This window comes from Coffea eugenioides, chromosome 6 (genome assembly GCF_003713205.1).
Source record: "Coffea eugenioides isolate CCC68of chromosome 6, Ceug_1.0, whole genome shotgun sequence".
Taxonomy (NCBI): Eukaryota; Viridiplantae; Streptophyta; class Magnoliopsida; order Gentianales; family Rubiaceae; genus Coffea; species Coffea eugenioides.
In genome coordinates, this window is record NC_040040.1 from 5242877 (window position 1) to 5253898 (window position 11022).

Sequence of the window (11022 nt, forward strand, 5' to 3'; positions counted from 1 at the left end):
TTTGAGTTTTTTTTTTTTTATAATGGTACTCCGCTATTATAAAAACTTGTTCTCAAGCCACACTCTAACGTGTGTGTAATTAATAAAAAAAAATTATCTCAATTATATCTTTAAGAAGCTTTTTTTATGAATTTTATGAATTAAATTCTATTATGATGTAGATAATCATACACAAAAACGAAGATGATGGAATAAAGAAGAATGTGCGGGAGTTGAAAGTTAGCATGAGGGAGTTGTAGTTAGTTAATAACTGAATAGATAATTATTTTTTGATTCAAATAAGTATTTGCAATTGAGACAAATTTGCCCTTATTATTAAGGGTATATTAGAAATTTTAAAGAATGACATTGTATGCTTACACCACACAATGACACTTTCATTTGTATAATGTATAGACGTATGGATAAGGATTAATAGATAATAGATATTAAGTTAAATTTGAAAACAAATAAAATTAATACCAAATTAACTATTTACGCAGACTTTATTATTGTAAAGATGTAGAATGTGATTAATTCTTTTTTTTTTTTTGCCTTCCAAATGATGTAAGGGATGGCCCATGAATTATCTAACAGCCCCGGCAAAAAAAAAATTTTTTAGTCAATCAGCAACTTCTATCATACTCCTAATGATTGAACTACCGTCAAATCAAATCACATATAAATTTAGAAAAATCATATTTTAACGATAAAATGACGAGAAGTAAGATTTGAATTCTTTATTTCTCACCTCACAAAAACATTCTTCCGTGAATGGTGTCCGACAGTCCGAGGGAAAGTTGGTTTGTCCACCTTGGAGATTCTTTATTTCTCATCTCCGGTACCAACCGTCGTACCGGCGGATTATGAAGGAAGTGTCATACATGGAAAAGGCAATGAATGTGTTAAAGCAAGTCGGAGATAAAGACAACTAGTAAATGCAACAAGAAGAGACAACTTAAAAAAAAAAACGTGACGATGGTTCGTTTGTTTCATTTCTTAACGGGTCAAAGCAAAAAATTTATGAAAAAGTTTTGTATGGGCTGCCAATACCAATTTCGAGTTTTGGGTGCGAACCAAACGGTCTCCGAATAAAGCCTAGCATCATTTTAAACAGGTGGGTGGTCGCCTGCTTGCTAATATAATTAGGTGGTCACCTTTTTTCTCCCCAAGAACAATTCTAAATTTTACAAGGAGAAAGTCGGAATGGGAGGCTTTGAACCCCATTGTTTTTCGATAATATTCTTACTAGCTTTTTTTATTTTTGAAAAAATATTTACTAGCCAAATTTGTGTGATATTTGGATAAAGCATTATATTATATAGCTATGATCTACTAATACCAATAAATCCTTAATGTCTGGTCCATATTACCCTTTCATATACTACTCTATTAGGTTAATTTTAACTCAAGACTATGACAGTTGATTGGAAGGATAATTTTAACAATAAAAGAAAAATGAAGTTGTTGTGGCAATGACTGATTTGGGGTGACCATTTAATATTTTTCAAAAAACCTTTTTTTTTGTGCAATATTTTTCCAAATAGTCAAACAGGACACCTACCATGCGATCTATACTTACCACATCCCAAACAAGTCTCGTTTGGAGTTGTAGTGCTTTTGATAAAAAACACCTTTTAAGTGCTCAAAAATACTTTTAAAATATTTGGTGAATATCATCTCATAAATTTAATAGTAGAAATTTGGTATCAAAAGCACTTTTAGCAAAAAAATTCAAATTTGGTACTTTTAGAATAACTTTGATACTTAAAAAAATAAAACATCAAATTTAATTATTTTATCCTATATTATGAACTGAATAAAGAGATAAATCCTTTTAACAGTTTTAGATTACACATTATCCAATACAATAAATATTCATTGAACTATACCTTCAAATAATATATTTATAAGCATTGAAGTACTTAATAAATATTTTTTTAATAAATCATCACAACCCAAACGAGTCCAAAGAAGACAAGGGTGCTATTAAATCATTAGTTGGCCATGAGGGAGAGGTTTAAAGCTCTCATTGGGTGTAGGTCAATGGATCAAATCTCTTAACTTACTTTTGTCTCTAAGATTTCTTAGAAAAAATTTCCAGCGACCGTAGAGGCATTCGTCTAGTTCAGTTCCATCTAGATTTCTCATTGATCTCTTCTTCTTAGTGTAAGTGTAAGGTAGGAGCAAGTGTAGAATAAAAATTATCTATGTCACCAAAAAAAAAAAGGGAGACAAGGGTGCTGTTAAAAAACAAAAAAAAAAAGGGAGAACGAAGGCAACGGTAACTCCGGGACCTAGAAATTCACCCAGAATTCTAAACCTTCTAGTATTTACAGCGAGAAAAGTAAAAACCGCCAGGGCCAGAAAAATTCCTTTGGGAAAAAGAAACCCCTCCTGACTTCTACCTCCCCCGGCTGCCTTTCTCTTTCACTAGCGTTCAAAGTCAGAAGAAGAACAAAAAGTGGCATCACGCATAATACTTGAATTGAACTACTACATTCGCCCTTTCTGGACACAGCCCATTCTCTTCATCAGAAACTACTGAAAAATCAAAAAAGGCTCGGTCGCGGATTCTTGTGAGCAGCAAACAAATTTAAAAAAATGGTGTCGAATCATTTGTTACTGGAGGAACCCATAAGGATGGCCTCCATCCTTGAGCCATCCAAATCGGTCAGTCTCTTTTCTCTTTTCGGTTTTCGTTGTAGATCTAGCATGCCTTTTTTTTTTTTTTTTGAATCTTTTGAAGAGAACAGGGTGAATAGATTTTTTGATAAAGCTGGTTTTTTTGATATTGATGATTTATGTATTCTGTTGGAGGGCAGAGTTTTTACCGAGCAATGACGAAGATTGTGGGAACATTGGGTCCACGTTCGCGATCCGTTGAGGTTATCTCTGGCTGTCTTCAAGCTGGGATGTCTGGTAATATTTTCGGCTTTTGCGTGTTATTTTTTATCTGTCTTTATGATCGTATCATTATTACTTTTCTCAAGGCAACAACTTAACTTGCAGGCTATATGAAATTGTGCATGATTGAAAAACAGGTTGTTTTAGTAAAGGATATTTTTCCTTTTGAATTCCATGCAAATTTTAACTGGACTGTGCTGTGATTTATAGTGGCAAGATTTGATTTTTCATGGGGAGACAAAGATTATCACCAAGAAACTTTGGAGAACCTGAGGGCTGCCGTCAAGACGACCAAAAAACTCTGTGCTGTAAGTTTTCTCTGTTTTTATGACATTGTTATTTGTTAATTTTGGGGTTGTTTAATTTCAATCGGGGGTTGATTTGATTTTTGCTGCTTTATGATGGCGAAATGCATGTAGTTGGAGTTTTGAGTCAAAAGCCAGGAAAATAATGATTATGGTGCCAAAAGATTATGGAGTCTCTGAGTTTGACATTAGGTTCTGCATTTTTTCGTTCTTATCCTTAATCTTACCTCTTTTGCTTCTAAATAGAATGAAGATATTGGGAGATTAAAGTATGGCTTGAAGCCTTGAAGAACTTCATACTGCTTTTCCATGCCCGTGTTAAGAACTTAAAGATTTTCAATGTTTTTTTTTGGTTTCTTCTTGAAAATTATGGGATATTTTCATTATCCTTTTTTTTATTTATAGGGGAGATAGAATATAGTATGATTTGTCTCTACACAAAATTCGAAAACTTATGCATGTATGCAGCTCTAGACATGCATGAGCAGATGAATGTTTTATTTACCCCCCACCACCATCCCAAAAAAAAGGCAGATGTCTGTTTTGTCTTTTCTCTAGCAGTTAAATGCAGGAATTAATGTGCATATGTAGGCAAAAGATGTTAAAGGCGGAAGGATGTTAAAGGCGGTTATGGTAGTTGACATCTTTTTTACAGGTCATGTTAGATACCGTGGGTCCGGAACTACAGGTTGTCAATAAAAGCGAGAATGCTATTTCACTTAAGGCAGATGCAACCGTTATTCTCACACCTGATCAAGGTCAGGAAGCGACTTCTGAAGTGTTGCCTATCAACTTTGCTGGACTTTCTAAGGTTAGGTCACTATCACTCATGCTTATACTCCATTTGTTGACATTTCCTTTTTGTCAAGTTTCTTTGGATCAGTTACATTGGTTAAATTCAAATCTATGTTTGAAGTTATTTACCATTATGAAAAACTTTTAAATGGAAAAATTTCCAAGACGTAGTACAGAACTTGAATAGAGTGCTTTGACTTTGACAAAATGGTATGATTTGACTGCTGTTTTCAGTTGTATAACGTTACAATTGTTTCTGTTCATATGCATGCGAGCTTGTATTTCTTCCTGTTTGTTGACCTTTGGCCATAAACTCTGTTCAATATAGTGCGTAGGGAATCATGTTCGTTTCTTCTAGGTTGTGGGTGTTCTTTGCACCTTAAGGCTGATATTTTAGGAACTCAGATTGCTTTCTCATATTAAAGGGATAAAGAGAATGCCCACTAGTTGGGAAGGTTTTTATTGTGCTTTAAAAGAAGGTACTGAACTGAGTTAGTTAGCAATTTGTATTTGGTAATGGCTTCTTGGATATTTTGTGCATTTTACCTTTTAAACTTTTCAAGGATCTTCTTAAATTATTTGTGTGTTGGTTTTGGAATTTGTTTGCTTGTGACCTCGTCATTTGGCTCAATGAGTCTGCAAACACATGAAATATGGGTAATAGATGAAAAAGTTATCTTAATATTTTAGATAAAATGTGGGCAAATTCGAGTGATGTGGTGTATATGAATGGTGCTGCTAAGGAAATTGATAAGTTTTTCAATGTTGGGGCACAATATCCATTGAAAATTATGGTTATACATTGTCATAAACCCTATTATAGTAAATTACGAGCTTGCTTAAACTTTGTGTGTAGTAAGTTAACATACTAGGAAAGCAGGACTATTTGTTTAAATTTCTATCAATTGATGATTTATGAGCTTTGTGCTTCCAGTATCTATGAAAAGTTATACCCGTGATCTTGTTTTGCAGGCTGTGAAGAAGGGAGACACCATTTTCATTGGCCAGTATTTGTTCACAGGAAGTGAAACAACCTCTGTTTGGCTGGAAGTATGCATAAGGCCTTTTAAATTCAAGCTATCTTTCTGATTTGACTTGTTTTATATGAGGCCGCTTCAGTTGGTAGTAGTTTTAGCATTCTTATGATGTATTTATTGTTAATGTTTTGTTCTCTTCTCATTTTCTGGTTTTTCTTATCTACCTGTAGCTCACCTGTTTTCCTGTTGGCTAGCAACAAGAGGCCAGGCCTTTGTGCCTTTTATGTCTGACTAGGTGTTATTTCAATTGAGCAGGTAGATAAAGTGAATGGTGATGATGTAGTTTGTGTGATAAAGAACACTGCAACACTTACTGGGGCCCTATTCACACTTCATGCTTCTCAAATCCGAATTGATCTGCCAACTCTCACTGATAAGGACAAGGAGGTGAGTCTGAGAAGTCCATCATGCTATTATTACGTCATTGCAGTAATGTACTTTGTCATTAAACCCCATCATGCTTTATGCTTTCACTTTCTCTTCTTATGCCTTCCAATGGTTGGTCTTTATGTTTTGGGTTGTGCATCTGTCCATCTCTGAAGAATCCTCTTCCCCATTTTTGCTGAATATTTATTTATTTGGAAGCATTTTGAAAGAATCTCGGGTAATTTGAATACAAAACCTGTCTTTTGGCTCATTCTTCAATTTTATTCAGGTTATAAGCACATGGGGTGTCCAGAACAAAATTGATTTTCTCTCACTGTCATATACACGTCATGCGGAAGATGTTCGTGAAGTAAGGGTTTTGTCTTATAAGATTTTAGTATATTTTATGATATTACTTGTTTTTCTCCTCATGATTGACTCATCTAGATGTTCAGATACTGAGAGGTTTTTTTCTTTTTCTTCTTAAAATTTAGGCCCGTGAAATCCTATCTAAGCTTGGTGATTTGAGCCAGACGCAAATCTTTGCAAAAATTGAAAACGTGGAGGTAGGAACCTTGTGCTTCCCAAGGACTTGATGTTGCATTCAATACTAGGAATTTGATATGAATTTAATGGTTTGACCTCTTTGTTCTTTTCTCTGTAGGGTTTGACTCATTTTGATGAGATTCTACAAGAGGCAGATGGCATCATACTCTCCCGTGGGAACCTGGGCATAGATCTTCCTCCAGAGAAGGTAAATCTATATTTCCTCTAGAATGAGATTTTTAATGCATCGTGGTTGTTTTGCAAATTAAAGAGAAGCACATCTGAATCTACATTCTATTTAACTGGCTTTAAATCACAAATTCATCAGAACATACACTGCAAAGTCAAATATAATTTACTGTACATTACTGAATGGAAAATGTTTTGGGTCCAAGTACAAACTGATTCTACAAGCTTGGAGAAATTAGAAACAGTTGGCTCTAGAGTGGATGCTCTTGCTGCTGGAATTTAAATATGCTTTAACCATCCAATTGCTAAAAGACTAGTGGTTGAGTGAGTTATGTGATCAAACTTTTGTTCCACAAATCTGTTCTTTAGTTACAGACTTAATGTATTCTGCAGGTATTTCTGTTTCAAAAAGCTGCTGTCAATAAATGTAACATGGCTGGAAAGCCAGCTGTAGTAACTCGTGTTGTTGATAGTATGACTGACAATCTGAGGCCTACGCGTGCTGAAGCAACTGATGTCGCAAACGCTGTATTAGATGGTATTTCTCAATGTTTATCTCCTTTTTGTTTTGTTTTGGGTGATAAAAGGGATGGGTCTGGTTTTTATTTGATTCCTTTTTGAACATTCTAACAGTTGAATGACTAGGTTTCCATCATTCTTTTTAATGTTTTAATTTGCAGGAACTGATGCAATTCTTCTCGGTGCTGAGACTCTACGAGGATTATATCCCGTTGAGACTATTTCTATTGTTGGCAAAATATGCGCAGAGGTAAAAGTTAATGGCATATGGACTTATAAATAAATAAATGTGTGTGTGTGTGTGTGTGTGAGAAATACATGTTATGACAAAAGAAGTTGGCTGGCAATTGCTACTACGATGTGATTACTCATTGCCGTATCTTCCTGGCTTAAATCTTGATTTGTTTTTGGCTAAAAGATCATCTTGTTAGGTATCTTTGTTAAGTGGTATGTGAGATATGTTCTAGTTTTTCAATTCCTTTTATATCTTCAATGTCTTGCTTTGAAAATCAGTCTTGTGGTTGCGTCATGCTAGATTTGGGATGTGAAGCTTGTAAATTGTACAACGTACTTGCAGAAATATATTGAGTTGTTGTTGAAGCTATCAAACTAAAAGGTTTCTTCTATGATTATACTTTGGCACAATTTGCATCTTAATGAAACTTCTTTGTGAGCCTGTCTTCGGAATCACCTGCTGTATAGCTAGTTATGCTAAAGCTATTTCGAAATTTTTGTTTGATAAATCTGCATATGTTGTGATTTAGTTGGTAACTAGTTTTGCTTTTTATTTTTGTTTTCTGTTATTTCAAATTTGCTTTTAAGTTGTCACTTCTTGTGTAACTACACCATCTTATAATGTTGGATGCAGGCCGAGAAGGTTTTCAATCAAGATCTATACTTCAAGAGGACTGTCAAGTATGTTGGAGAACCCATGACCCACTTGGAATCAATTGCTTCCTCTGCAGTATGTTCTTTTTGTTGTTGCTAGTTTTGTACCTCACCTGTTCATTATTCCTCAGCGACTTGAATGCATTTAAACATGGATTTTGACAACTATTTCTCTGCCCAGGTACGGGCAGCTATTAAAGTCAAGGCATCTGTTATCATTTGTTTCACTTCATCTGGAAGGGCTGCAAGGTACTGTTACAATTTTCATTCTATTTGTGTTTTTTTTTTTAATCTTGGGAATATTTCAACTTTTTGTGTATTGGTACTCAGGTTTTCAACTTTTGTTTTGGTTATTGCAGATTAATAGCAAAGTACAGGCCAACAATGCCGGTACTATCTGTTGTCATTCCTCGACTTAAGACAAATCAATTGAAGTGGAGTTTCAGTGGTGCATTTGAGGTATGCTATTGAGAAACCTTTCTCTTTTTACTTGCAGTAAAAATGCTTGAGCTCAATTCATCTGATGAATGGGAAGTATCTATATGTGAAATGGTTTTAGTTTCTACTGTTCACTTATACATGGTGCGATGGTTTTGACTTGTCCTGATTGACCTTTGTACAGGGTAAAAATGGTTTTAATTTCAAATTGACTAATGGAAAAAAACACACATGCATGTGCAACTTTGAAAATGTTGACAAAAAAAATAATTGAGAGGTTTTATGGTGTAGATGTTGGTAATGGTTTAGTGTGATGTCTCTTACTATGTATTCATGGTTAATATTAGAGGTGGCAATATGGATAAATGGTTCATAATTGGTTTTGACTTAATGGATGGTGGATGAAATTTATCCAATCCATTTAGATCCATTTAATAAATGGATCTAAATGGATGGATCTAAATGGATTAAATAAAAACCAATTATCCATTTATAATCCATTTATATATTTTGGTTATTTTTTTTTGTATTACCATTTCTTGTAATATGAAGATACTTTTTTGTGTACTTGTAAATTTTAGTTGTATATGAATGAGAAAAAGGACAAAATACTTAGATTTTATATGTGTGTGTATGTATTCTTTATTACTCGTCAGATATTATATTTTTCATTCCATAAAGTAAGTATACATCAATATAATTCAGAATTGTTCAGTCTTTACTCTTCTCCAGCCACAGATTATAATCTTTTTAACATTTCTATAGACGCTTTTATCTCCAAATGATCCAAAATAAAATGTCTATGATAGACGTGAAGTTAATAACCAGAACAACCTTAATTTTCTTTCCTGAGTGCCTGATATATCAATTAAGCACTGCAATTTATTACTACTACTAAACTGGTCCAAGTCCAAGAAGAGGAGAAGGACAAGGTCTTTAATCTGATAATTACAAGTGTAAAAGTAGAAAAAGAGAAAAATTAATAATAATAATGATCCACCGCACGAAAGGATAAACAATGAAGATAAACCAAAGAGAAACTAATAAAGGTGGCTAAGATTACTGGTAGTGCAAAATATTTACTGGGACTTTCTTTTTTTTTTTTAATCGTTATTATTAGGTAAATACACATACATGTGTGGGTGCAGACTGTGCAGTTAATATATGGTTAAATTAGTTGGTCCCGTTTTGTTTGTGTGCGGGTCTAAGTCTGGTGACTCTCTCACTCTATGACTCGCTGCTCAATAACGTGAAGAAATATATGGTTTTAGTTATTTCCTTTTCATTTCTTTTATTTGGTTTTTAAGTAAATGGATATATATGGTTTTTATGGATAATCCATATAAATCCATTTAATTTAATGGTTTTACTTTGATCAACCATTTAAAACCAATACTATAAATGGATAATCCAAATCCATTTAATTATGGATTATATGGATGGATAAATGGATTTCAATCCAAATTGCCACCTCTAGTTAATATTAGTCTAGGGGAAAATTTGAAGTCTAAAAATATAACACAAGAAAAAAAAGGTCAGCCAATGCACTTCAAATTAAAAATGGTTTTAATTTCAAATTGACTAGTGGGAAAAACACAAATGCATGTGCAACTTTGAAAATGTTGACAAAAAAATAATTGAGAGGTTTTATGGTGTAGATATTGGTATTGGTTTAGTGTGATGTCTCTTACTATGTACTCATGGTTAATATTAGTCTAGGGGAAAATTTGAAGTCTAAAATATAACACAAGAAAAAAAAGGTCAGCCAATGCACTTCTGCTTTATGTAACCAAGATCCTTTCTTATGCATTTGTAAACGGGACTATGGTTATGTATCAAAATAATAGTCAAGCAAATTAAAAGAATGCCGACTCGCTAATAACCTGATGGTTGGCAGTGTGGCAGAGATTTCATCATTTAGGGGTTTATTCGTCTCTTTCTTCTTCTTCATTACAACATATTTTTTCAGTTTAAGTTAATTGTCATTTTCCTTGCCCTGTTGTTTCGTGGCTTGGCTACCTGGCTGATGGAATAATTTTTGTAATTTTCAATTTCTGCATTTTAGGCAAGGCAATCACTCATTGTCCGAGGTCTCTTTCCTATGCTCGCTGATCCACGACATCCTGTGAGTTTTGCTTTCTTCACCTTTTCCTTCCCTGTCTGATTTGATGTGAACTAAATTGGAACGTATTTCTAACTCCTGAAACTAATCCTTTATCATTACCGCCGTGCAGAATTGTTTCTAATTCCTGATAGTATTAACTTTTTGCTTGCCCTTTCTGATTTTGATCTTCTGATGGACATTTTTTCTTTACCATACTGAGTCCTGGTTGCTATTTGCTGTTTAGCGATGTTATGACCAGCACCTGGCTTGTGATTATAGTCAGATGCATTGCGTACTCCATGGCTTTCTCATAGTTGAAATATTGTGGAAAGTCTCTAGTTATTCTATTTCCTCTTTTATTCTTGTTCTTCAGTCATCTATCCTAGGTTTCTGTTGTTCTTTGCATCCAGAAATGCTGCTGACAATCATAATAATCCCAACTTTAGGTTTAGGTATTTGCCCGTGCTGGGCATGTCTAGACTCTAATCGCCTTAAATGTACAATTTCTCCCACTAATGTGCAATTCATCATGCGCTTATGGCTATCAATATTAGGCTATTATTATTCGAAGCAATAGGTTTTTGTGATCCTTTGACCACGGACTTTAGTAAATTCTTGCTTTACACACATTCTGCAGGCGGAGTCAACAAATGCTACCAATGAGTCAGTTTTGAAGGTTGCACTTGACCATGGAAAGGCTTCAGGAGTCATAAAGTCACATGACCGAGTTGTTGTTTGTCAAAAAGTTGGAGATGCATCTGTCGTGAAGATTATTGAACTTGAAGACTAGCTTAGATGCTAGTTGTTGTTTATGCTGTGTGGTTTTAAGACAGGCCATATCTTGTCTTCGAATTTCATACCTCGGGGTTTAGTTGGCAGACTGCATCACGAAAACATGCATACATGTCAATTCTTGGTGGAAAGTTTATGTATTCTCGAATTCAAATAG

The 11022-nt window shown here is 34.2% G+C and overlaps 1 protein-coding gene across 1 annotated transcript in view; it reads left to right on the forward strand.

Moving 5' to 3' along the window:
- Positions 1 to 2399: 2399 nt before the first annotated feature.
- LOC113774541 (pyruvate kinase 1, cytosolic) overlaps positions 2400 to 11022 on the forward strand; it is an 8711-nt gene continuing 88 nt past the window's right edge. Inside the window, exons 1-16 of the mRNA XM_027319080.1 lie at positions 2400 to 2652; positions 2805 to 2901; positions 3097 to 3194; positions 3847 to 4002; positions 4959 to 5036; positions 5279 to 5410; positions 5679 to 5759; positions 5884 to 5955; positions 6054 to 6143; positions 6518 to 6662; positions 6805 to 6893; positions 7512 to 7607; positions 7713 to 7780; positions 7891 to 7990; positions 10035 to 10094; positions 10711 to 11022. The exon at positions 10711 to 11022 is cut by the window's right edge and continues 88 nt beyond it. Coding sequence (XP_027174881.1) covers positions 2584 to 2652; positions 2805 to 2901; positions 3097 to 3194; positions 3847 to 4002; positions 4959 to 5036; positions 5279 to 5410; positions 5679 to 5759; positions 5884 to 5955; positions 6054 to 6143; positions 6518 to 6662; positions 6805 to 6893; positions 7512 to 7607; positions 7713 to 7780; positions 7891 to 7990; positions 10035 to 10094; positions 10711 to 10863 — 1584 coding nt within the window. The 5' untranslated portion in view covers positions 2400 to 2583 and the 3' untranslated portion in view covers positions 10864 to 11022. The remainder of the gene's footprint in view (positions 2653 to 2804; positions 2902 to 3096; positions 3195 to 3846; positions 4003 to 4958; positions 5037 to 5278; positions 5411 to 5678; positions 5760 to 5883; positions 5956 to 6053; positions 6144 to 6517; positions 6663 to 6804; positions 6894 to 7511; positions 7608 to 7712; positions 7781 to 7890; positions 7991 to 10034; positions 10095 to 10710) is intronic.